The 27,877-nt window shown below is 42.0% G+C and overlaps 1 protein-coding gene across 3 annotated transcripts in view; it reads left to right on the forward strand.

Moving 5' to 3' along the window:
* Nucleotides 1-53: 53 nt before the first annotated feature.
* ROR1 (receptor tyrosine kinase like orphan receptor 1) overlaps nucleotides 54-27,877 on the forward strand; it is a 161,629-nt gene continuing 133,805 nt past the window's right edge. The window contains exon 1 of one of the 3 annotated variants that reach the window (XM_083510273.1): nucleotides 54-171. Coding sequence is in view for 1 of the 3 variants with exons in the window: in XM_083510272.1 (XP_083366398.1) it covers nucleotides 996-1,101 (106 nt within the window). In the remaining 2 variants the exon portion in view is untranslated. Of the gene's footprint in view, nucleotides 172-453; nucleotides 1,102-16,497; nucleotides 16,521-27,877 lie in introns of those variants that run through there. The other 2 variants (XM_083510272.1, XM_083510275.1) reach the window with 2 other exon arrangements.

The following is a 27,877-nucleotide window of genomic DNA, read 5'->3' on the forward strand; positions in this document are numbered from 1 at the left end:
CCACCCAGAGTCAAATAAAGCCCAGTGCCATCGAGCGACCATGACGCTATCCATACACATATTATACGGTACCTCATTCTGCCTTCCTAACAAAACTTAACACCATGCCCCTCAGCAGGAGCGGACTACTTTTCTCTTGCTTCGGCCGGTAAAACCACAAACCCACTTTAGGTAAGTGCAGTCTTCTGTTAGCTTACTTTCATTTGTTTTCCTGGTTGGCTCAGGCCATTTTGCTGCCTGAGGCAAAAGGGCAATATGGTGCAACATCCCCCCCTCACCCCCCCATTACTCATACAGAAGCCAAGCAGACTGGCAGCTTGGTGAGGGAACAGCATCCCCCACAGATCCCCAGAGCAGCAGGTTAGCTTAGGGGGCGCAGGGCAGGCTGTGAGCACCCAGCTCTGTTCTTACCCCTCACCTACTCCGTCCATTGCCTAATAGCAGGACCTTCCCTCAGTTGCCTCAACCTTTCCCATAAACCACGACTAGAGAGCTGTCCTTTTTTATTATTTTTATTTCCTTCTGTGCGGCCTTAAAACTAATTTTGAACGTGTGCATGCTTTACAATTTAAACTCCCAAGTATTTCAGCGCCTGGCTGGGCCTTCTCCACACAGACAGGGGGACGAGGGACTTCCCGCGCCGCTTTCCCGCGCTAACCCAGCAGGGGCCGCTGGTGAGCCGAGCACAAGGGCTGCCTCTCCGGCCGCCTCCAGCCAACGGGGCTGCCTCGGCCTGGGATGGGTCGGCCTGGAGCGCCGCTTTGGGGAAGTGACAAGCGGAGGAGGCTGAGAGCAGCGAGAGAGAGCGCTGGGAGCGGCAGCCACCTCGAGGCAGCCGGCTCCACAGCGCAGAACCCCGCGAAGGGGAAGGGCAGGGAAGCGGGGACGGGGTAGCCCAAGCGACGTCCCAGCAGCAGCAGCAGCAGCAGCACCTCGGCTCAGGATCCCGTGGATGGTGGAGGGCGCGAGGGCAGGCGAGGAGAGCCGGCTCAGGGATGCAGCGGCACCTCCGGCCGCGCGGCTGGGAGAGGAGCCCTTTCCTGCTCCAGCTGCTCTTGTGGCTGCTGCACACGCGGAGCCTGGCGGAGCCCGCAGCCCAAGGTAAGAAGAAGCCAGGCCCCCGGCCGCCCAGGCGTCGCTTCTTTCTCGGCGGGGCTGGAGGATGCGCCGGTTGGGGATTTCCTCCTTCCCTCCCTTCCCTTCTCCTCCTTTCTTGCTTCTCCTCCTCTGCCTTTGCCTCGGCGGCGCTACAAATGCCTGACCTCCTGGCTCCTTTCTCTCTGTCCCTCCAAGTTGTTGCTTGGAGTTAGGGGGCGGTTTGTCCAAGCTGCGGGTTGCAGGAGAAATTCCTGTAAGTCTGTAAGGCGCTGGATACGCCAATCCCACAGGGATCCAGTGCAGATGAACAGGGGATCCCCCGGTACACGAAATTCACAGCGGCATTAGGGTGAGAACCCACGCGCGCTCGCACGGGGAAGGGGTTTTCGTGGGACGCACCTCCAAATAAGTCTGCTCTGTGGGTGAGGGTGATGGATGGTCGGATTCTGAGAACTTGGGGTTTATGGGAGCAAGGATTCAGCCTCTCCCGGAGTGTTAGAGCATAAGATCCTGTCCGGGCCAGGAGTGTTGCCTCTGGACAAGTGCAGAAAGCAGTTTCTCCCAATGTGGGGAGAAGCGAAAACTAGGGTTTGAGTCCTGGTATGTGTCGCTGCAAAAATGAACCTATAAGTCGTTTTATACGCACATACTCCCCTTTCCTACGATGCGCCTTCATTCAAAGTGCCTCCGCGGTTGCTGACGTTGTGCCTTGCTAACTCCGAATGCCTGCAGTTGTTTTCCTCGGGAACCGAATTGGGTGGGCGTTGCCCCATGCTTAACTTGCAAAACAAGAGGTCCCGGGGCCCCCAGTTCGCTGAGAGTCTCCTCTGCCCAATACCATATATGTGTGGGGTGATTGTGTTTGCTCAGTGGCCGGGTGTGTGTGGAGATACTCTGTACATGCTCAGAAGCAACTCACATTTTCCAACAGCAGGCGCTGAAAACAAAATCTGAGGCTGGAGGACCGTGTCTGCCTGGAGGGGTCTCTCCACTTCGGAGTCGCTGCTGTTCAGGGTTCCTTCGACTTTTCCCGCCTCGTCCTATTCCGTTTGTTTGGCTCTCTCGCCCTCTCTAAGAGCTTTGCCAGGAACCACCCGAGTGTCTTCCCCTCAACCCCATCCTCTCTCTCTCTCTCTTTTGCAATAGTTTGCATTTTGTTGAATGAAACTGGAGGTCGATGCGTGAATCTGAATAAACAAAAGCCTGGAACTCGGCAGTTGTTTACTTTATTGCTCACCCGTTTTCGCACTTTTGTAGCAGAGCTCAGTGAGATCTGTGCATGCATCTGTAAAGGCCAGCACAGCATCTGCAGAGCCTAATGGTAACTGTTTGGTTAGTCAGGCTGATCTGTGGATTCCTAAGCATTATCTGAATTGGCACTGAGAAGACGAGAAAGCACAATGGCAACATTTAAAGCTAAATTAATAAGGCAAGCCCAGGCCTTACTAATGGCTCCGTGGGAAGCATTTCAGGGCTTCCTTGTATTTCTTTTTTGGGCTGGTACATAATTGAAAGGGATGATGGTTTGCTCCTGTGGATTCATTTGAAATGTTCTTGAAGGATGGGAGAAGCGGAGGTGAGAAGCTGAGATAGGTGACTGAGGCTGCAGTCCTGACCCCATTTACCTGGGAGTAAGCCTCATTGGCTGAGCTGGGGAATTGGACCATGAGGAAATATGGTCCCCTGATAAGGAGTGCCATGGTTCTTAAGGATTGTTTCTGAAAAGTCTTTAAATGCAACTGGAAAGACAATAATTTATCATTGAAATAGCTGCATCAGAAAGTCTGTAATTCTACACATTTTTAAAAGAAAAACTATACCTTTGGTTGAATACTACATAAAAAGGTGCAGACGTAAGATCACTTATACTACAATCCTATGCATGTCTACTTGGAGCCAGCGAGCATGGCAGCCTTAATATGGATTATCTTAATCTATGACTGCTCAAGAGAACCTGATGTTGCTGAAGCTAATTTGGTATAGATCTCACCAGTGCCGTGGATGGGAGACACTGCTGAGAGCAATTCTGAGCTTAGGCCATGTCCCTAAATATGGAAATATTAGAAATAAGCCACCCATAAATATAAGCATGTGCCCTTGGTCACTATCCTTTGTCTCTTCTGTCTGATAATTGCAGGCAGGGACCTATTTTCTTCTCTCCCTCTGTCCCTGTTAGAAGACAATGTACTTGATAACACTGCATAAATAACAGAAATCAGTTAGTACTACCCCAGCCATATCCAACTGCTCTTCTAATCACAGTCAATCCTTTCTGTGAATGCTTGATGGGTGAAGTAAGGCTTTCTACAATATGTCACTGAATGTGATTGACAACCTTGGGATTGTTATCTTTTCAGGGTTAATGATGAGCACAAGAGGGTGATTTTATGTATATGCTTTGTATGAGACATTCTTAGACCCTATAGTTGTAATATGCATTTCACATGTGCATTAATTGCTATATGCTTTATGATTGCCAGCTGAATGTGTGAACTAGAAAACATTGCACATGAGGTTGTCTTAGGTCATGTGAAAATCTTATACAGTGGTACCTCAGGTTACATACTTAATTCGTTCCGGAAGTCTGTCTTAACCTGAAACTGTTCTTAACCTGAAGCACCACTTTAGCTAATGAGGCCTCCCGCTGCTGCTGCCGCGCCGCCACCACCCAATTTCTGTTCTCATCCTGAAGCAAAGTTCTTAACCTAAGGTACTATTTCTGGGTTAGCGGAGTCTGTAACCTGAAGCGTATGTAACCCGAGGTACCACTGTATGTGGTGTTAAATTTGTAGTGTCAAACAAAAACAGTGATCGGTGGAACTTTTTTCAGGCTTTGCTCTTTCCACAAAACATGGAAAATCAGGATTCTGAAACTTGCAGGGAGTTGAGTACAGTAGGCTTCCCTCTGCAAAAGTTTGACCTCTAGCTGACATATCTCCAGAGGTAGGGTTTTCCATAAAGAGGACACCTCCACTGAGAAGGCTCTAACTTAGACCATCATTGTCTAGAGAGAGTCTCAAGAGATCCAAGGATCAGTGGCTGGACTGTGACACATTGGTTAAGTCACTCAGGAAAGTATTTGGGTCCCAAGCTATTTAGGAGCTTAAATATAAACATCCATACTAGAATCAGAAGCAAAAAGGCAGCCAGTGCAAATCACAGATAATAGGTGTAATAGGACTCAGGAACTGAGCATTCTGCAGCCTCTGAACTGCCCTCAAGGACAGCCCCAAGTAGAGCGTGTTACAGTAATCTAGATGTGAGGTTATCATGGGCCAGAAATAGTCCAGGAATAGCCATATATAAGCAAAGTAGACATAGCTCAAAATATTCTTAAGGGACTAGTTGCTTGCAACATGTTCTCTGATTCAGCTGAAGTGTGTGCTGGCAACTAACTTTAGTTGCTACAGATTTTTACTTTAGGGAGTAAGAAAGAATTTCCTATTTGTGAGGCCATGTGCAATACTGATCTAATATGATTATATATGCATTTTTTAATGTGGAAGGGTGAGTAAAATATCACTTTATTTTGGAAAATACTATGCAGAGAAAAATGTAAAAGCTAATAAGTGGGTGTTATCTTTTTCTTAGGAATATCTTCTGTGGAATTTTAAGTCTATAATTTATCTTTCTGAAGGCTTAAACATTTAATCCAGTATTTAGATAATGTTCTTCTGAGTTTTTACATTTCACATCACTATCACTCTTCTTGTAAAATACTATAACCAAGCTGTCTCTTAAGAGACAAATTTGGAGAGTTTCCCTGCAATTCCAAGCATTCCTTCATATTTCTTCTGTAAAACATCATTCCAAGTTAGACGGTGCATTGTTATTCTTTTGGAACCAGAGCAGGACTCAGAGATAATAATGTCAATAATTATTTTTCTCTGATGCAGCTTTACTCTTATGTTACACATGTGACATTTCTAGCCAGGAAGAAATTGCAACAGGTAGTTTCATAAAGTTTACCCAGTTTGATTTTAATAATATATTTTTTAAAGTTTTAAAAAACATTTTATTGTAGTTCTTTAAGTCTTTTAAATAATTCTAGACCCACAGCACTGAAAATACAGCACAAGATATTACGAAATATTTTACTTCTCAATTGGTAGATGTCAAGGAAATAAACAACTATCTGATTTTTAGAAGACATCTGTGATATCTTAGCAATTTGAAGTTGTTGCTCCTGAAGTTACTCCCATATCGCTAAGTTTGTGAATCTTCTCTCTACATAGTTCACGTGTCTTCCACGTCTGCCAAGTTATGAACAAGCCTTTTCCTTGCACACACAGGCAAACCATAACTAAACCAGGAGGCCTCTAATTAAAGTGTGACGCTCTTGTTACCAGTTTTGGAACAAACCAGGATAGTAAACCATGGTTTGAATTTTGTTTAATACCCTGGTTTGCTCTGAAGCAGGTAACCAGGGTGAAACCAGGAAACTATGGTTAATTGAAGACTTCTGGTTTGCTTGTGCTGTGAAGGGATAAGCAAAGGGGTTCCATGTACAGGCAAAAAGCTCATTTATGTGTACAGTGGTACCTCGGGTTACATACGCTTCAGGTTACAGACTCTGCTAACCCAGAAATAGTACCTTGGGTTAAGAACTTTGCTTCAGGATGAGAACAGAAATTGTGCAACTGCGGCGCAGCAGCAGCAGGAAGCCCCATTAGCTAAAGTGGTGCTTCAGGTTAAGAACAGTTTCAGGTTAAGAATGGACCTCCAGAACAAGTTAAGTTCTTAACCCGAGGTACCACTGTAATGGTTTAGTAAACTGAGATAGGAACACAGGAGTGATGGGTTAGCTGCAGTTTTCCAGCTTAGCTAAGTATATATAATTTTTATACATGGTGGTACATATATGACTGCTTGCTATTATCTATGCAGAAAGGAAGGAGCCATAATATACTCCATTTGTGATGAACATTTATTGGTTCCATGAGTTGACCCAGACCCATTTTCCCTCCATAACTTTAGAGTTTCATCTGTTCCATAGATGCATACCTGTCAGTGTTTCAAAATCCCAAACAGGTGGATTTACATGCTTTCTGTTGACCTAAAAATCCATCTGTCAAACTCTCTGTCCCTGACCCCTGAGCTCCTCACCCTTTGACCCAAGGTGAAGGGTAAAGCCAATAAACTGATATGGTATTTTAATAGTTCTACTAATTCAGATCACATTTGTGTCTTGTTAAAGGTGAAAATAGAAGACAACTTAAAGCACCAACAGTGAATGCTAGTTTAAGATTGTGCTTAGATAGTTTACATTTTTAAAAAAGAAATATATTTCATCTTGCAAACCTTGAGTTCCCTTAATTGCTGGTGACATTGACAGGAAATCTCAAAAGGGGAAACTTCATAGAGGGGGACATGTATTTATTGGAAAGTAGACTGAAACAAAAGAAAACAAGTAGACACATGTCAAATGCTTTAAGGAGGCAACCCAAATATATTGTGTTGGCTGGTGCAAGTCTCTCTGCCTCAGCTTTGCAAGGGAGATTGTGAGATCCATAGGTTGTTCAGAAGGAGTTTCAGGGTGAAGATGGGGATTTAATGTGGAAATAAACATACCTACCTCGCCAGAGTCCCGCCTCTTTGAGCTTTGATGGCCTGAGGATTGGTGCAGCAGAGGGTTTTCTACAATTTCTCTTGCTTTTACCAGCTTGATTCCTGGTGCTAACACTTAACACTTAATATTAGTGGTAGAGTTCAATTTCTGATCTGCATCCCTTGAGAAAGAAGACAATAAGTGGAAAAGGTGGGTGTGTTGAGATGCCAGTTGACCAGCTTGACCTCACTGTCTTAGGTGGAGGAACATTTTTTAATGATTGCTCGGTTATAATAGAGACCTAGCTGTCTGTACAGCTGCAAATAAAACATTTTAAGTGTGTTTTATGTGCAATATACAATGTGACATTAGATGGCGATGGTGAGCCTTATGGATAATTCAATGTATTTTGAAAAACCCTTTTTAAAAAAGCATTTTCAGAACGCTTTTTATACGTGTGCAGATTCCACCCTAGTCAAACCAGCCGTGATGGTGGTTAAGGATCTAAACTCCTAGTTTTGCTTCTGTTTGCCATGATGAAAAGAACATATTTGGTGCACACTGAGGGGGCTTGTGCATGGGCCACACAAAGTCATTTTGTACTGCAGGAGTTTTCTGAACCTATATCCTGTTTGGAGCATTATTTGCCTTGCCTTGTAATAAAAAATAAAAAATCCCCCCACCCATATAGAAGGGATAAATAATGTTGTACTTGCTGTGGATGTCATCAACAAGGGCAGAAATATGTGAAGAAAGTTATCACACTGGAGTGGATAAAGAAAACAGGGAGGTCTTCCCTAAATTTTGAGACTTTTGAGAGTTAACAGTGGGGAACATACTCTTAGGAAATGAACTATGCAGACTGTGGACCAATATGTACACTGTCTCTTTGGAATGTTTTTGGTGTCAAAGGTGGTGGCCTATATAAGAAAATGAAATTTAAAAAAGGTGTTACAGGGCCTCCTTGACAGTCTCTTAGGTAGTACAGTCCTCATCTGAATCTACAGTAATAGTTGCCAACCAAAGGGAAAGATGGGAACAGACTCGAAGGTTATCTGAACATAAGGCATGGTAGTGAAGTCACCTTACACAACAAATTTTGGGCACTGTTAATGGTGGCAAAGTGGAGGACAGACAGATCTGGCCACAATCATAGCTGTTAAGTTCTTAACAGCAAGGCAGCTCCAGGAGACTGTGAAAAGTTGCATTTGGATTTTCCACCCAGCATATTTTTGTTCAAACCCTGATCCTGCATGACCTAGTTCAGGGGTAGGCAGCCTAAGGCCCGGGGGCCAGATCCGGCCCAATCACCTTCTAAATCTGGCCCGCGGATGGTCCAGGAATCAGCGTGTTTTTACATGAGTGGAATGTGTCCTTTTATCTAAAATGCGTCTCTGGGTTATTTGTGGGGCATAGGAATTCATACATTATTTCCCCCCAAAAAATATAGTCCAGGCCCCCACAAGGTCTGAGGGACAGTGGACCGGCCCATGGCTGCAAAAGGTTGCTAACCCCAGAGCTAGATTTAAGTTTACCATCATCAAATCATAGAGTTGGAAGGGACCATGAGGACCATGTTGTCCAACCCCTAGCAATGCAGGAAACTTTCCCAAGGTGGGGCTTGACCCTAAGATTAAGAGCCTCATGCTATACCAACTGAGCTAACTTGTTTGTTCCATTTTTACCCTACCTATTGGGGTGGAATAGTAACCGTTCCTAAGGAAGTATTATCTTCACATGTTACTTTAACAAATGTCTTCTGGGAGGTATGTGCTGATTTATATACTCACAAAAAAGTCTGGGTAGCTTAAATTAAACTTTCCCAAGCAAGAGTTAGACATCTGAAGATCACTTGTGAGTACATAAACCTGGAGGAAAAAATGCCTTCCCCGAGGTGTGACACTGGATACTGTTCTTTAGAGACAGGCAGAGAAACGCAGTGGCCATTTGAGACCCTAAAAATCTCACAGTTGAAAATGATTCAAAAACCCCTAACTAAAAGCAGGTGCTTGTTGCGCAGATGTTATCTTGCATTCCAGGAATATCTATAAAGCTGCCTAATGCAAAATAAAAACAAATAACTGTGAAATCGGTCGAATAAAAGCATATCTCTTGTCAGAGTTGGCAAAGTCATGTGTTCTTGTTGCTTAAGAAAACTGGTAAACAATGCATTTTTATCACTTTAAAATCTTTGGATATGCTTATTCAGCTATTTTAAATATTCTGGTATTGTAAAGCAGCTGAAATAGAAAGTGTTTATAGTATGGGCGTTCTTGAAAGTAGAGAGAAAGAGAACAATTAAGATTATCAGGAACGTTTCAGGCAGAGCTAGGAATCTCCACAATTTTTGAAATACAGTATTCAAAGTGCTGATTTGACTTCAGAGGCAAACCTAGGGTACCCTTGGCAAGGAGATGTATTGGTGCCTCCCACTCCTCTCCTATCACTTTACTGCACATGCTGCGGTGTGATAAGTATGAGAAGCTTCTGCTGCATTTGATCTTGCTGTGACTGTGGCGGTGTGCCCCCCCCCCAATACATCATACATTCCATGTATGGAGTGTGTGATATGGTGATTTTTGTGGGGGTGCCCAGGCCTTCGCCAACCCATAGGTATGCCTCTCTTTGACTTATAGAGTCTTGCATGGCTTGGGACCCCAAGTCCTTGTGGACTGCCCCTGCTGCATGCAAGCTTGCTTAGACCAGGCATGGCCAAACTCGGCCCTCCAGCTGTTTTGGGACTACAATTCCCATCATCCCTGACCACTGGCTCTGTAAGCTAGGGATGATGGGAGTTGTATTCCCAAAACAGCTGGAGGGCCAAGTTAGGCCATGCCTGGCTTAGACCCTGAGATTGCCACCAGGTGGTTCCGTTCAGTCTCAGCCCTTCAGTCATAAGGTTCTCATTGTGGATTGGACAATGATTTAGGTCATAAGCAGTAGTGCATATGCAACATGTCTATTTTTACGTGCTACCATATTAATGGCCAGCCCTGTGGGCATGTATTAATTATATCAGAATTAACAGTGAGGGTTACTTAAATTGACGTTATGGTACTCCCCATTTCCTACAAACTGTAGTAAATATTAATTGAATTTTGGGAGACTTAAACAGAATTCAGTTTATTGTAGGGCAGTTATTAAGTAAAATGATGATTTCAATTTTATCAGTCTGGTAGTTTTAATGCACTCGCCAACCTGCTGTCTGGGACACGTTCCCCCTTTCAAACCCCCTCCCCCTTTGATTCAGTGCTGAATATGTGGTTCATAAAGAACTCTTCCCACCAGCACACCTAAATAATATACTTTCCCATCATGGAGCCTCCCCATACATTAGTAATTAGCATAGAATTATAGCATTCCAGTGTCATGATGTTATATATATCTAGGTGTCATGGGCTTATCATGTGATATATTATCCTTAAAAAAACCCCAACCCTTTATAAACTTGAACTCAGACATCAAAGTAATTTGGAGAGCGTTTAAAGCTGAGAAGTGATGATGTGAAAAGAGTATTTAACCCTTTATCTGCCATCCTTTCCCTCTCCCCTTGATATCTTCCCCCAGGTGCTTAGAGTTTATGACGATAAATATACATTTTATTTATCCATCCATTCATTTTTTCTTTCTTAAGGAGATTTATATCCTGCTCCTTATACTCCATTCAGGACAACTAATAATAATGGAAACAAACTGTGAAATACAACAATGTTCTGCAAATATAATGTAACAAAAACAATATAGTAAAAACAAAGTCACATGCAGTAGGTAAAGCAAAGGCATCAGATAAAAAACAAAAATTGGAAAAGCCTGTCTTAACAAAAATGTTTTTTTAAAAAATGGCGAAACATCATAAGAAAGTGGATTAGCTGAACCTCATGGGGCAAGAGTTCTGTTTAGGTGCAGCTGTGGAGGAGAAGGGCCCTACTCTCATGTCAATCAAAATAATGAAAGTGGCTGACCATATCAGGCATCTGCTGCTTGCAAGCAATCTCCACCATCTCCTCTTTTGCTGTTGCCAAACTCTGGGTTTGTATTCCAGTCATGTGCCTCACGCCTTCATATGTCAGTGATGCCAGTTAAGTCAGACCCCTGACTGTTCGGCAAGGCCGTTGATTTTTCCTTTTTTTCATTTCTCATGTCTGCAGTTCAAATTCATCACAGTTCACTTTCTCTCTGCCAATATTCCCTCAGAGCAGACTTAATGTTGGATAGCCCAGAGCTTTTGAATGACCTTGGAGACTGCAATCTAGACTGTAAGCCTAGAAGTGCTAATTGTGTTTCTGTGTTCATATCTGATGTTCATATCCTTCTGTAATAAAACTGGTATCCCATTGAGAGAAGGACCTACTAAGGTATACCTACATGGTGCTTTTTCTCTAAGTGATACATCAGGATGATCCTTACAGAAGAGGTGCTTTTTCCCCCTTCTTGTTTAGGATTATGCTGGAACCCTTTGGGTGTATTGCATTATAGCCACTATAGGTTTAGGGATCAACCCTCATAATTCACTGCCTCTTTTCTAAGCCACTCTCCCCACCCTTTGGCTATTAAAACTTTGTGTGGGTATAGGGAGAAAGCAGCAATTTACCAGCGCTGTCCTTTAGAATGGTTTTTGTGTAGTGAAGCTTGGATTCCTTTGACTGGTGAAAAGAGCTGAGAAATGAAGCTCAGTTCTGTGGCCTAAGGGGTTGCAGCAGGAAGCAATTCTTGTGGTGTTAAAGCAGATTGTTTTTGTTCCCTCTTACTTTCATTCCTGAAGCTTTTGTTGTGAAATCTTATACATTGGATGATAATTGGCTAATAGAAGCCAGTCTGCATAGTGCATTTTTATGCAAATATAAGCATGTTATAGAATTGCTAATCACTGGAATCTCTGATATTGCAGACATCTGGATAAACCCTGGATGAATTAAACCCTCACTGAGCAAATCCCCATGAGGTTAAGTATGTTGCATTCCAATCTTTCCTCCTGCTGGCTGCAACAACTTGGAGGGTTTTATTTAAGGTTAGGGGTTGCTTGTCTGTATAGAATTTAATATTGCATTAAAATATTGTGCCTTTTGATAAAGAGATACAAATTTACAGTAAATTCTAAGGAGACAAAACTGGTAATAGCTTGAACCTGCAGGCCCACTAAGATATATTACCACCTTATGGAGTTGCTACATGAGATCAGTGTGGTTCATACACTATCTATAATGTCTGCTTTGACTCCTGCTATCATTGGAAGCTATTTTTCTTTGTTGGTTTGCAAGTTCTCTTGTGTTTTCCAAGACTTTGATCCATTTTTCTAGATGCATTTCACTGAGAAATACATATGTGTTTTCTTCATTAGCTGTCCGAACAATGGATAGGCTCCCTCCCTGAAATTGCAGCATTAATCCTTATTAATATTGATTCTTGGTGTCCTGCCTTCCCCTTCAGTCACTTAGGATTCTGTGGAGGACAGTGGTGATGCTTCTGGGATTTCATCTACTCATGCAGTGGTCTACTTGCTTGCATAGAATTACTCTTGTGCCCATAGTTAATACTTAGGTGAGATATTTGTGTTCATTTTTGTTCTTATTATAATTTGTCAGAATGTGTAGCATATCATTTCCTGACAGCTTAATGTGTATAATAATGTATTGTACTTTGAGAATCCAGAAGAAAACAATTCCATAATTAAGGAGTACCCATGGAATATGTCCACCCTCTTTCTTCCTCCTCCTGTGCTATCTTACCTTAGGCTTAGGCCACTGTAGGCTAGTAATGAGGCAGTACGATTATTGCACAGGGGACCTTACCACCTCAGGTTTCATGTAGGGTTGTGCATAAAAAATATATAAGTTAAGAACTGGCCACTTCAAAGTGAATACTTAAACTGTCTTTGCTGAACTGAATAGATGAGCTTTCTTACATCCTTTGATCAACTGAATTTGTTCAGCTGTTTCTAAGCAACTATTATACCAAGCCAGTTGCAAGGTAAAGTGATTGAGATTGGTTCACATGGTGCCAAAAGACCATTTCAACCATTTTTAGAGCCAAATCTAAGAAAATGCTCAGAATAGGAACAGCAGGTTTCCAGTGAGGGAGATTGCAAGCAGTGTGCCTACATGGCATCCACCCCCCCACCCCCCCGCTGCTTATTGCCAAGTCTGTGAAGAGCCCATTTTTCAAACCATGGCTTATTGTCAGTTCTGCTGCTCTTGGAATTACTTCAGATAATCCCATAAGATGATAAAAAGACCTAAGGGTAACAATCCTGTCTTTCTAAGTAAGGGGATTACGGGTGTATCTATTAAATGTAATTATTTAAGAGGTTAAACTTACACATGTTACCTGTCAAAGCAAGTGTTAGAACTATTTGGATCTTTAAGAGAATGCATATGTTATACCTACAAAGCTCTTATTTTTGTTCTGCTCTTATATAAATGTAACTCTCTCTTTAAAGACATGGTTGAAGTGGAAAAACTGCTCATGATCTTAAGTATGTGATGCTAACTTATCTTGAATTCTTTCCTTTCAGTTGGCAGTGGAAAGATCTGATATTATCCCCTTGTCAAGTGAAATTTAAATTCCCCCTCCCCATTTTTTCATACTTTGAAAGGACTTCAGTGGAAACTCTTAATGAGCTGGCCAGATTTCAATAGTTATGTGGTGTATAATTTACAACCTGGGAACTAATTTCTTATGTTTGTAATGTTTAGAGTGTTAGTTTAGTCACGGGAAACCCAAAAATCTTTCTCACCTACAAAGCTCACTAGGTGATAGGCATGGTTTAACAGCCACTGTCCTCTCCACCACTTGGCCCAAAAAGGGAATATTCACTACTGGATGGTAGGTGTTCAGCTCCTGACAGTTCAGGGAGAGCTTTAGCATACCAACATTCCTTTCAAGGTCATAGTTACCACCTTCTGTAAGGTGCATTTACAATTCCCTGGGCCCGCTCAGTCAATCCCCTTAAACTACCGGTACAAAGCCAAGACGAGCAGGGGTGGGGTGACCTCCTTCAAGTGCCTTGTCAACATAATCTGGCCACAAGAACTGAAACTGATCCCATGTACAGTACTAAGACCTTGGACACTTTGCATATTGCAACTCCAGCACCATCAAGTTAATAGTAAATATGGGCAACTTTTGTCCTCAAAGTTCCTTGCAGCTTTTGTCACAATTGACCTCAGAAGGTTCTGTTGTCCCAGAAGATAGACTGGGACCAACCAGCTGCTTCACTATTCTGAAAAGTTCAGCTGGATGTCAACTTGAGGATGCAGTGGGGACTGGAAAGTACTGTATTTTTCGCCCCATAGGATGCACCGCCCCATAGGACGCACCTAATTTTTGGGGGGGCGGGGAATAAAGAAAAAAAATCCCTCCCCAGGCACGGGGCAGGCGCGGGGGAAGCCCGAGCTTCCCCCGACCCCAGCCCCCAGAACAGCCTGCTATCTGCAAGCCTAGGGAGCCGTGCCGGTCTCCCCAGGCTTGCGGAGAGGTGCGCGAAGCCCGGGGCGCTCTTCAGCGCGCACCAGGCTTCAGAATGCAGGCAGCTCCGCGCAACCCTCCGGAGCCCCACATGGCTTCGCGCCGGGATTGGGAGGGTGGCGCGGAGCTGCAGGAAGCCCTGGAGCGCAGGCAGCTCCGCGCCACCCTCCGGAGCCCCGCGCGGCTTCGCGCCGGGATCGGGAGGGTGGCGCGGAGCTGCAGGAAGCCCTGGAGCGCAGGCAGCTCCGCGCCACCCTCTGGAGCCCCGCACGGCTTCGCGCCGGGATCGGGAGGGTGGCACGGAGCTGCAGGAAGCCCTGGAGCGCAGGCAGCTCCGCGACACCCTCCGGAGCCCCGCGCGGCTTTGCGCCGGGATCGGGAGGGTGGCGCAGAGCTGCAGGAAGCCCGGGAAAGCCTGCATTCTCCCCATAGGACGCACACACATTTCCCCTTCATTTTTGGAGGGGAAAAAGTGCGTCCTATAGGGCGAAAAATACGGTAAGCTCTCTTTGCTGCTGCCATGAAGTAGGCTTGACTATACACACTCATGACTGTGCTCAAGTCAGGGGTGGACTTTGGTAATATGCCGCCCTGAGTGAGGACAAAATTTGGTGCACCCCTAATAACTATTATTTTCATGCTCTTGCCTTCTGTTCTGTGTCCCCTCAGCTTGGAGCCCTTTGCAGGGGAAGCCCGCACACCACCCTAAATCCAATGTTGGCTCAGTCATATTCACTATGAAAGCCATTCTGCCTGTGCTGCAGCCATGATCCAAGTCTTCAGCGCCTCAGAATACCAAGGAGCAATTTTAGAAGGCCAATGCCAGGCAAGCCGCTCTGGAGCAGACATACAACAATTAGGGTGGCACCACCTAAAGGGCCCTCTCACGGCTCTCACCTCCTCAACTTAAATTCACCCACTGCACCTTCTTTTTCTATTTGTTTGCTTTTATTCCATGATCAGAAAAGACATGTTGCATGTACAGTTATCACCTGACTTCCGACAATAATAATATTTGGAGTGAGCAACGTGGAAGAAGTGGCTGGATATAGTCTAGTTACCCCAAAGTCTAGTCAACCTGTTTAATCCCCCCCCTTAATTGTTCTGCTCTTGCTAGAGGAGAGTTCGCATTCTGTGGAAATATTACCTTAAATAATCACCAGATTTTGTCTTCTCTGTTCTAAGAACAGCAGAGTCAACCAGGTGTCCATAATCAGTCTAGGCATGCAGTCTAGTTTTAAATCTGGGTTTTCAACATTTTAAAGTACTGGTTGGTCCAGTAAGGGAGATAAATATGTACAGTATATCCAAATAATGTCTACTAAAACAACATACAGTTAATGCAAACTTGAAAGAAGTATTTTTTTAATGACCTATATCACTAAAAAAATTATTTCATAAGTCACATATTTATGGTGGAACAAGTGGATAGTATTCTAAATGTCGTTGTGCTTTATTCTTTAAGGGGGGGGGGAATGATAGAAAAACCAAACCCCAAGTTATTTTAATTCAGGGAATTTGCTCTCCTGAATGGGAAATGGTTGCTTTCTTTGCTTGTCTGTGTGGCCTTTTTGTTTATACTGGCTTGCTCACAATTTGTTCAGTGAAAAGATTCATTTTAGTCCACAAAAATGTGTTTGTTGACTATAGCCTTGAGGTTATTTCTGCATCCTTTTGAGTTTTCATGGTTTTGTTCAAAGTAAAATGGTTTTATTGTGTTTCAAAGTGATGATTATTCATACAGTATTGCACAATTTATGGGTAGTCCCTGTCTGAGAACCAAACTATCCTGTGAAATTCAATGTTTAGGATCCTGCATTAAGCGGTACTTAGCTGATTAATGTTTTTCAGTTTGTCAAGACTTTGAAGGAATACTGTAGTTATTAAAAATATGTGAAACCCAGTGGAAGGGGAAAAATTAGGACACCTGTGATGAGATATTTTGACAACTTTGTTAGGTCGGTGTCAGCCCCTTGGCCTACAGCGTCCCTTACTAGCAACACCGAACAAATCGTAAGATTCAGACATGACCTCACTACTAAGTTACCAATGCTTTGCTAATAGAATTCTCCATTGTGGTGCCTCTGTTGACCCACTGTAGAAGTTGCATGTTTGAGCCTATCTCATGTGATATCTTGAATGTTTGAAGTCTTGGTCTGATTTAATTTACAGTATTTTGGAAGGAGTATACTGAAAACTAGGTAAATCCATTATCGTCTTTGTAGTCTAAGGCTTCCTAGTGCTGCTGACATAGCATTTACATACACACTTACCTGGAAATAAGCTTCTGCAACACATTGGGACTAACTTCCAGGTAAACACGCATTGGATCACATTGTAATGTCTCCTATTATGTTTCTGTCATAGGCAGATATGGCAGTGCAAATGCTGAAGGCTGAGGTGTAATAAGGTAATATGTTAACTTTGAGGCCTGTTAAATCTCTAGGTTGTTTTGTAACCAAATATCTCCCCCCTCCCGCTTTGTGTCACTGCTCATCTTTTATGACACCGTCAACCATTTTGCAAAATATATGCCCCTGGGAGAATCCTTCCATAGTGTGTGTTTCGGGTTGGATTGCTATCCAAATCACTGTGACTTTCTTTGCTGAGCCTAAGTGACAACTTTCATGCCAATAATGTATATTTTATGCTGTGGCGGATGAAGAACAGCAGCCGTTTTCTAAGCTTTCATCTTCTTGTGTAATGCATCTGAAACATGCGGTCACCAGATGAACATTGATCCTTGGCCAGGATTTTGTTTTGTTTTGTTTTTGCTTTTGAAGCTTTGTTTCCTCTGTGAGGGGTGAATAGTTACAAGGGGTTTAGTAAACAGAGTATATCTCTCTTTACACATACTACACTTACAGGATTACAATTGGGATTTTACTTCCTTCTGAGTAGACAATAAGATTCGGCTGTAACGGTCTGCTCTACCCCACCTTTCCTCCAAGGATCTCAAGGCAACATTTTATTCTCACAGCTACTGTGCAAAGATAGGTTAGTTAGGCCAAGAGATAACGACTGGCAACAAGGTCACCCAGTGAGCTCTGTGGCTGAGTGGGGATATGAAACGGGGCTGTGAGTCTGATGTGCTAACAGTGTATCACACTGACTTTGGATATCTTGTATTTCTAAAAATGGCTGCATCTGACATTAACTGCATCTTGTATTTTGTGTTTCATTTTATTTGGGAGCTCAAGCTCTTTGAAATCTAAGCACGCACACCATTGCAATTCCCAATGTTTCTCTGGTTTTGTTTTGTTTTTAGTCCTGAAGAAAACTGAGTCAACCATACCAAGTTAGATTGGATGCCTGATCGTCTTGCCTATTCACCAAGTTGACCTCCACATAGTTATGCTGGACACTGTTATGCATTTAGCAGTGGGCAGCCCACTCTTATAGGTAGTCTTTAGCCGCGTGTGTACAGTTCATTACATGTGCAAAGATACAGGGGCTTTTGTTTTTAGTAGACTACAAACTAAAACAAGGTCTGTGTGACAAAGAGGATAAAAAGGCAAATGTGACAGGACTTATTTGGGCTGCTGTACTCATTTATTGTAACAATGCTGTAAATAAAGTACCTGTATCTTGATAAATAAATAAAATTAAAAAGGCAAATGTGATTATGGCTTGCATCAACAGAAGTATAGTATCCATGAAACATAATGGTATCATACCATACAGTGGTGCCTTGGGTTACAGACGCTTCAGGTTATAGACTCCGCTAACCCAGAAATAGTAACTCGGGTTAAGAACTTTGCTTCAGGATGAGAACGGAAATCGTGCAGCGGCAGTACGGCGGCAGCGGGAGGCCCTATTAGCTAAAGTGGAACCTCAGGTTAAGAACAGTTTCAGTGATACCTCAGGTTAAGAACAGACCTCCAGAACGAATTAAGTTCTTAACCCGAGGTACCAGTGTATTCTGCTTTGATCACATCTCACGTGGTGTACTGTGTGCAGTATACAGCTGCTCAAGAAGGATATCAACAAACTGGATGTATCCAGAACAGGGTAACAAAGATGATGAGTTGCCAAGAGAACAAGAGGAAAGGTTGAAGGGCTTGAGTGCAGTTACCCCCAACAGGTGATTAAGAAGTAAGATGATAGACATCTTCAAATATTCAAATATGTGCCAAATATGTGATGGAGATACTTCGTTTGCTGTTGCTTCAGAAGGTAGGACCCAAGCCAAAGTGTTCAAATTATGAGAAAAGAGGATTTCGACTAAACACAAGAACTTCCTAATGGTAAGAATTGTTTCACAGTGGAACAGGATGCATTGAAAGGTGGTGGACTCTGCTTCTTTCTAGGTTTTAAGGAAACGCTAGATGCCTCCCATTAGGGGCGTGGTAGCAGTGATTGCAAGAAGCCAAGGATAGCTGTTGGTGGTTGTGCTTTGTTAGTGTCATCTCAGTTTGGTTGTAACATAAAGCTAAGTTTCATGACTTGTTGCTTCCACTTGTGCCAGGACAGGACCAAAGCATGTTGCTTGTTTGTGGTAAACCATTAACTCTGGTTTATAGTGATGTGTGAATGGGGTCTGCCTGAAGTGGTACGGTCCACACAGGTTTAGCACGTCTTTGAAAACTAGACATAGTTCTTGCACTACAAAGCTGTGCAATGGCAGGGGCTGAGTGTCAGTAACTGCAAGGGATGATGGCAGTATACTGTGTCCAGTACTGGAAGTTGAATGTGTCAGCATACCAGTTGCTGGAGAGCACAAGTGGGGAGGTTTTTGTTGCACTCATATCCTGCTTGTGGACTTCTTGATGTGAGGGCACTTGGTGCATTCACTCATAGCATCCAACACACAACCCTCTGATAAAACATTTATGCATCCATCTAATTCCTCATTATCTACAGTAGAGGACTGGAAATCCGGCAAACTGAGTTCTCCTTCCAGGCCTGTCTTTGGCTTGCTATGTGACCTTGGCTAAGTTTCTTGCTTCCTCATTTGTAAAATGGGCACTAATAATATTTATCCACCTGTGCAACACACTTTCACATCCTTGAATCTATGAAAGGTGCTTCTGTATAAGAAACACAAGGCAGCATTATTAATAATTTCACATGGAGAAAAAACTTAATGACTATTTGGGGCAGGTTAACGGTTTATTTCACAAATAGGCAAGATGTTGTAGCAGAGAACAACATGGTCTTGCCTTTGTAAAGGAAGAGAAAGGGTTTAAACTGGGCAAAAATGAATGAAATAGATGGAAATCCTGTTTCTTGTTGTCTCCAGTTATTACTTTTGAATATTTATTTTACATGATTTAGTGGCCATGAAAAATTATGGACCAGCAATCAGTAGAAGTCTTTTACATTTTTCTCTAGAGGAGGAGGAGGATCTGTACTGCAGACTTATTAAAAGTTCAGCTCACTGAGCGGGGCAGGAGAGTGTTTGAGAGAGAAAAGATGAATGCTTGGATCCTAAATTGCTTCTCCTTTTACATAAAGTACATGTGTGATTTCTACAAATTCCTCACACCTCCAACTCCTAGGAGCAAATTTCTTGAGAATCCTCCAACTCCTAGAAGCAAATTTTTGTGGGGGCATAGGAAGGGGATAGCTGTGTTTCATTAATGTGAATTTTGTTCTTTTCATAGAAAGTTAGGATCCAAGCCAGTGTTTGTGCATGTGCATATATCTCACTAGCCTCACATATTTATTATTTAATCATTGATTATTATTACTATTGGTTCAATATGTATTCTCCCCTTCTTCCCAAAGGAGCTAATACATATATGTGCTCATGTATACATATAAATATCCTAAACACGTGACTAAAATTGTGTGGCATGCTGGCCTTTGCTAGGACCTTGAGGTTGTATTTTCACTCCTTATTGCTATAAGGTTTAGATTCTAGCAGAGGCTATGCATTATATCAGTGCTGGAAGAATTAACTGTCTTTCAAGCACCCAAATGAGAATGCACTTACTTGCATGCAGGTGGTAAGATTAACTACTCTTAAAATTATAATTGTATTTTGATGGAGGGATTGTGCATGTGGAAAGAGGACATTAAAATGACTTTTCTGACTGGTCCTACACCTGCTTACTTGGAAGTGGTTCTACTGTATTAAGTAGAGTTCCAGTTAAGTGAGCTTAGGATGGAAGCCCAAATTTGTAAAGATGGAAAAAAGAATTGTACTAATAAAGTCTACACATGATACTTATAATGGTCATTGGAGTTCTGTTTGTAATGGTTCATGCAGGTATATGAAATTGGACTTTATAAGTGTCACATATTGCATCATGGTGAATTTGAAACATTCATCTAAATGTTGGCAGAGAGAATTGCCCATGCCTGGCTTGTTAAGTCGTCAGCAAAGATCATGACTTTATATGTCTACCCTATGCATTTGTTCATAAAGATTCATGATGCATTAATTGCCTTAATCTAGAGGGTGGTGCAAAATGTGTATGAACGATTTAGGTCGATCATTAATTTAGTTTCCTTCTGATTTTCTTAGAGCTTTATGTTCCTTAAATGCTGTCAGTGTTTTGGAAAGCTCACATTTGACCACTGTAAATTGGTTTATATTTCCAGCACGGCAGTTATTTAATTTCCTGTTGGAAGTCTACATATGTTGAGGCTGTTTACAATTTGGCAAGGTCCCAGAAGAGTCTATGGTATCATTACCATGCTGTGTAGTTTGTTGGAAGCTTTGCTTATTAAGGGTCCTATCAGTACTGAGGACTGAATTTTATAAAGCTCTCCTACAATGTAAGGGAGTCAAAGTGAGGACAATATGTGTATTTTTTTTAAAAAAAACATACTTTCCCCAAGTTATGACACCATTTTTAATCTTTATTGGCTTTTCCTTCCAATTAAATGAGATATTAATACTACATGGCCAAGATTCTAGGTTTCATTTTGACACAGCATGACAGAGCTCACAGACCAAATGTCTGCAGTAACTTTCAAAACATGTTGTGTATCGGTTCTCAATTCCAGCATCCTGTAATTCGCCACACTGTAGGTCTAAGACTCAGATTGTCTCACATGCTTATCTTATCAAGTAAGTTCACCTCTTTAAGAATCACTAATGTGACACTGCTGTCGGTGTGAATCTGTACAAGACTGCTATTTTTGAAGCTCAGGTTCTCCTCTACATATTTCTTGAATGCATCTAGATGCAGCCTTTCTCAACCTGTGGGTCCCCAGATGTTGTTGAACTACAACTCCCATCACCCCTAGCTAGTAAGGCCAGAGCTCAGGGATGATGGGAGTTGTAGTCCAACAACATCTGGGGACCCACAGGTTGAGAACCGCTGATAGAGGCTGGCATTATATTTCCTTTCCAGCCCTCCACATCTCTAATGTGCCTGTATGTATATTTGTCTCCAGACAATTGGGAACCCTGAGTTTCTGCTCCTTGGAGAGAGGTGTACATTCATGAACACATAGACATACTTAAGAGTTCACATATGGTGAGGTACAGTGCCTGCCACTTGCCCTCAATTTCTTCCTGGGTGGGTGGAGATCCAAAATCTTGACTTGCATGATCTGACCAAATGAGCATCAGAATGTTCTATCCTTGTGGTACAGATGAGAACTTGGATTTGCCAGTAGCTAAGACACAACTGAAAGACAGCTTTACACAAAGGAGTGTTGCTATTAATGCCAGCATTTCACTCCTCCATTGCTGGATGTGTGATTGTTATATCACATGTCTGTGTTTACTTTCTAGGCTTGGAAAGTGTAAGAGCGGAAGGCGGTGTGGCGTTTACCTCCTGGGTGGGTCATAAGGAAAGGGTTAAATGAGTGTGACGTGATTGGCCAGTGGAAACTGATAGGAGGAGTTAGAGTGAGAGTGGGTGTGGTGTGGAAGTCAGTTGGGAGTTGGAGAAGGAGGAGGTAGGAATAGTCTGTGGGTTGGTCGAGTTGTGTGGTGAGAGAGTGAGAGGAATTGTTAGGTGGAGTCAGATAGATAGATAGTTGGGATAATCAGTTTGAAGTTGTTAGGAACGAATAGGACAGTTAAGGAACTAAGATTAAGAAACTGCCAAGAAAAATTAACTGTAACGATAAGCTTCTTCATGCCTATAAAAATAAACTTGATTATTTGTTAATGTTAACAACCGACTGGACTCCGTGTGTACCCGTGAGAAACGGGTTGGTGGCAGCGAAGAAAGCAATTACAGTGGTGGCACAGGGTCAATAGACCGTCAAACGTCCGGGGCCCTGTGTGATCACCACAGCCGGTCTTATCTCTCTTCCGCTGTTATTTTTTGTACTTTTCTTTCTCTCTCTCTCTCTTGGAGAAGAAGTGAGAGGATTCCATGATTGCTTAATAAATACTTAGAATGCACACACTCACGCTCCACAATCATTTCTACTATACTCTGCTGAGTGAGCGTGCACATGTCTTTTGATATGTGTTGCTGGTGCGCACCGGGACTGATTTGTGAATGTCCCAGGCTGTGCTTCATCAGGAAGACGCCCAGAGAGGTCTGTCTCATTCCAGGGTCTGTGTGTGGCCCCCAGGCGTGTTCCGACAATTAATACTTCGAATTGCATGCAGTCACCAAAACCTTTTTTTTAAGTTACATCTTGTTCTGATCATATTGATATATCACCCAGCCCTAGCTATTAACTATAACAAGAATATTAATCTACCCTCCCTCAGTGTGGAACACTTGGGAAAATACATTTAAATGTATTTTGGGTGAGTAAATTGATAGTATATCAGTAGCATGATTTTAACTTTGTTTTAACAAGATTGAACTGTAACACAGAACCTAAAATAAGGAGGCAACAATTCATAGTTTACTTTGTAATTATGGATATATTTTATTTTATTTATTATTAAATTTATATTCTGCCCTTTGTCCTAGAAGAGCCCAACTGCAGACATTAAGTTATAAATAAGTAAAAACATATTTAAAACATCTTAAAAACAATTACACTACAGACTCTAGAATAAACTGCGAATTGGCACTATCTCCTCTGGAAGAAATTCTGAAAACAGCTTCCAAACAAAAATGTGCAAGGCAAAAAGATGTTCTCAGCAACACTTCAAAACACAGCCTCAGGCTTGCTACATCATTTTTAGAATTTTATATGGTGATCATATGCATACTCAAACAAAATCAGTTACGTTTAAAAATAAGTTGGACCTGCTTTCAAAATAATTAGTTTTAGGATCCAAGTTGGAGGCTACACAACTGAATGAAGTAAAAAAAAGAACTTCTTTTGTTTCCTGCATGTTTTGCTTCTTAGATAATAGCATCAGCTCTGTTTCTCAGCTTCCACTTCTTCCCCACAGGAGATGCAGACTTTAAGGTGTGAAGAAGAGTTAATTAAAAAACAGGATTCTGCTTTTCTTTGTAATTTATTTTTTTAGCACAGAAATACCTCTATCTGTAATGCTTTATACTTGTACCTATATGTACTTATCTGGCTGCTATCATCCAATGTCTTTTTAAGATTGAGAAAGGATCTTTTTAATTTCAGTTTGGGGTCAGAATAATTGATGTCATTTTGACTTAAAACATTTCCAGAACTACAAAGCTTTTAAGACAACTGAATGTTTCTCTTAGCAAGTAAAAAGCCAATGAGACAAACCTGCATTTCCTTTTCAACCCTTTCTGAGATTGTTACAATATTTTGATATGTCATCATTTTCAAGTGGCTGATTTGATTGTTATCAAACAAACAAAAAACCTTTCTGGAACAGGAAGATTTTAAAAAGAAGAAAAGGTTTGGTTGTTAGCAGAACATCATCAGCCTGACAAAAAAGCAAACCTCTTAAGTCCTTAGGTAATTAAAAAAAAATTACCCACAGGTACAGAAAGAAATGTTAATACTGACAGTCTATCAGTTGCAGCTCCAACAACTGTGCTTAGGGAACTGGGTTTTGTCCAGCAGCCCACTCTTAACTATTATTTGTCAAAAGTGGAACTTGCTTCCAAACATGCGTGCAAAGGTTATAATTGCACACATGAGTACTCTTCATAACTGACATGCTATAAATGATTGCTGTGATACAGGATTTATTTTTAAGTACAAAAATAGATGTAAAGCATCTATGACAGTTTATAAACAGGAACACAGGACACGATAGTTTTACCCTTGGATTTCTCCCATGATGAAGTTTCCTCATTAATTCACAAATAGCCAGATATGTGTGGAATCACTGAGGTGGTGCTTGTAGTACAGTTCCAGGCACCATTAAATTATACATCCTGGCTTGATCCTTTGCAAACTTCCTTGGACATGGCATGGAGGCTGGCAGATTACCTTGATTTGGATATAGGCATGTATAGTGGACCACTGGATTTTAGCAGAGCACATGTTGCACTTTTCAAGATTCCAAGAACAGATCTAGAATTGATCTGTTCATTAATTTCCTTCACTTAGGTGTTGTGTTATGTCCCACAGAGATTAGCAGTGTTGCCACCATTGTTTAACACACCTATTTGGAGACTAGTGCCATCACTATCCTGCCAGCGTACACTTCTTTTGTTGTTGTTGTTGTTGTTGCTTTCTTAACACTCAATCCGTAAGTTTTTGTCCCGAACTAGTGTTTGTGACCTGTGGGTTTATGACCTGAATTGTACATCAGGAAGCCTGTTTTATTTTACTCAGTGGATGGCAAATGAATCCAGAGCTTTTGGTCCAAGGCTATGTTCTACATACTAGACCACACCGGAGATTAATATACACTATGTTTATTATCAAAAATATCAAACACACATATAATTGAGTTGTAACCAGAAGGTACAGCTGATTAGGTGGCTGCCTTGCTGCAACTGTTCATAGTCTTTAATTACCAGAAAGTAGTAAAGCAGAACTACAGCTACAGGTGTTTTTCTCATTTCTTTATCTTCTTTTGCATAAATATGAGTGCAGGTCATTCATAATGTGAAATTTTCCAATGGGAACCACTTATAATATACAACAGATAATGGATAACTCAGGCTGCTAGCTATCAACAAAATATGCTCTCAGCAGTTCTTTTATTACCTTGGGGATGAAAATATAAATTATTGAGGTAGGACACTTCCAATTTCCCTTTTGTTAATTCCCCCCCATACATTATGTTTATTGTTTACATGTTTTAAATACTTTTCAATTGCTATCTTTGCTTTAGCATGCTTTAAAGTAATTTGAACCATGTTGGTGGTCTTGGAAAAGATCCAGAAACAGGTTTGGCTGATGTTGTGTAATATGAATACAATTAGTAGGGTGTTTTTCTTTCTACTTTAAGCAGAGAAAGCTATAAAAAAATAATACTTGGCAAAGTTGTCAAAACAATCATTTATTATTATTAAATTTCTATACCACCATTCATCCAAGGATCACAGGGTGATTTACAATATAAAAACATAAAAAATACCATAATAACAAACAAATAACAAGGCTGTAAAATTGTTGACCATCAAATTGTGTAGAAATGTTTATTTAGTTATTACTCAATTCTAGGTAAAATGGTATTAATAATTATGCTGTTTAACATATTTAAATTGCATATTTTTAAACAAATAACTTACGGTATCTGTGACTATTTGCATATTGGGACATCTGCTAAGATCTGCCAGGAAGCCTCTCTTAGCTGTGCCATCTTTAGCAGGGGGAGAGCCTTTCTAGTTCTGCGACTGCATTCCCTCTGGGATAAAGTTGGCACCTACTCTTTTCAGTTTTTGACAAGGGTTGAATACAGGCAGCGACCATTTTAGGTGTGTCTGATATGTTCAGGACCACACATGCGTGCATTGTGCTGAACCCAGAAGTGACCGCAAAACGTCACAGAAAGGGGCGGAACAGGCTCTTTGCAAGCTTTCTCAATAGTGTTTCAAATATACATGATGTTTCTTAAATGCATGGTGCCTTGGAATGTAATCCCTGCATAAATTGGGAGTTGCCTGTACCTGCTTATGTTGAGATTTAGTTCCGGAATTTATTTGTTTGTTTTCTAGTACCATTGCACTATGTATGCTATATTTGTTTTAATTGCAACATGCCACTGAATTACATTTGCAATAAGCAGCAGGTAAGAGGTGTGTCAGGAACGCGGGTGGCGCTGTGGGTTAAACCTCAGCACCTAGGACTTGCCGATCGCATGGTCGGCAGTTCGAATCCCCGCGGCGGGGTGCGCTCCCATTGCTCTATCCCAACGCCTGCCAACCTAGCAGTTCGAAAGCACCCCCGGGTGCAAGTAGATAAATAGGGACCGCTTACTAGCGGGAAGGTAAACGGCGTTTCCGTGTGCTGGCCACGTGACCCGGAAGTGTCTGCGGACAGCGCTGGCTCCCGGCCTCTAGAGTGAGATGAGCGCACAACCCTAGAGTCTGTCAAGACTGGCCTGTACGGGCAGGGGTACCTTTACTTTAAGAGGTGTGTCAAATGTAGGGCAGTATTTTAATAACTAGCCCAATGAGCATATAATGGGACTTGCCCCCCTTACCCCATATATACACCATCCCTGCTCTAAATCTTCCCCAGAGGGTTGGAGGAACCCCTAGAACTGATTTGGGGTGGGTAGGGGAGAAGGGGAGAATGTGCTGTTGCAGAAGCAGAAATTCTCAGGCTCAAAATACATGTCACACAGATGTGTGGCAAGCAGCTACACACTCCTTTTTTCTTAAATACTACAGACATAGCCTCTCCCCACCCATTGTTATCAAAATCTCAGTTCATGTTGAGGGAAAGGTTCATTCCCCACTGAGAAACACTCCTCTACACAATACCCAGGGATTCCTCAGTAGGTCTAAAAGAGCTACTTGGCAGACAACTCCCTACAGAGGGAAATTTGAAAAACGTTCTACAGTAGTCTTTCCCAACCTGTTGCCCTTCATATGTTTTAGACTACAGCTCTCAACGGGAATGAGGAGGGCACGAGGTTGGGGGAGGCTGTTATAGAGTGCTGTGGAGTCTGAATTTTCGGATTTTGCAGCAAAAGAAGCCTTGCACTGGACCTTTGTGATGGTGGTGGTGGAGATAAACAGATGATGGAATTGCAGCCAAAAGACAGCTCTGTCATGCTGCCAGAGAGGAAAAATTCCCAAACCTGTGAAGAGGTGGTTACTGCCAACTGAAGAAGGAAAGATTAGTTGCTACCCATGAATATAAACTGAAATCCTTGTTAAAATTAAACTGTTTACATTATGTAGGTTGACACTAACTGATTCAGGGTTCACCCTCCCACTCTTTCTGCAGAATAAGGTTGATTTAAAAATTGGTATACAAACACTGAGAGAAATAAGAACAGACGGCAGTTAAAAAATTTTCACCAGTCACCGCCCAGTGAATACTGAAATATGTATTTTTTAAAATGAAATTCAAATGATATAATGGTATCAGCCAAACAGTGTATGCATTCTGATCTGTGGCCTGGTTTTCACATAATACAAAGCCATGATCTGTTCAACAAATCACAATTTATCCGTGGGTTCTCCCACAGAAGATCATACAAACCAGAGCTTGTCTTTCCAGAGTTTGTTTTCCAGGTGGTCTTGCCCAATGCTTTTATAATTCAATAAGCATTTGGGATGGAGTAGCCAAAATAATAATAATCACAGTTTTAAAAAAGGTGCTGGGTTTGTATATAATACATCAAGGTTCATGAGCAGACCACAGACCATGGCTTCAGTTTGTGTTTTGTTGGAAGTAAACGTACCACAGTTAAGCCACTTAGGAAGGTTCACTCATAGCACTCATGGTTTAACAATAGAATCCTAGAATTGTAGAGCTGCCATCTGGTCTAACCTCCTGCAATGCAGGAATCTCAAGTAAAGCATACATGACAGAGGGCCATCAAAT

Source organism: Podarcis liolepis, assembly GCF_965112155.1.
Source record: "Podarcis liolepis genome assembly, chromosome: 6".
Taxonomy (NCBI): Eukaryota; Metazoa; Chordata; class Lepidosauria; order Squamata; family Lacertidae; genus Podarcis; species Podarcis liolepis.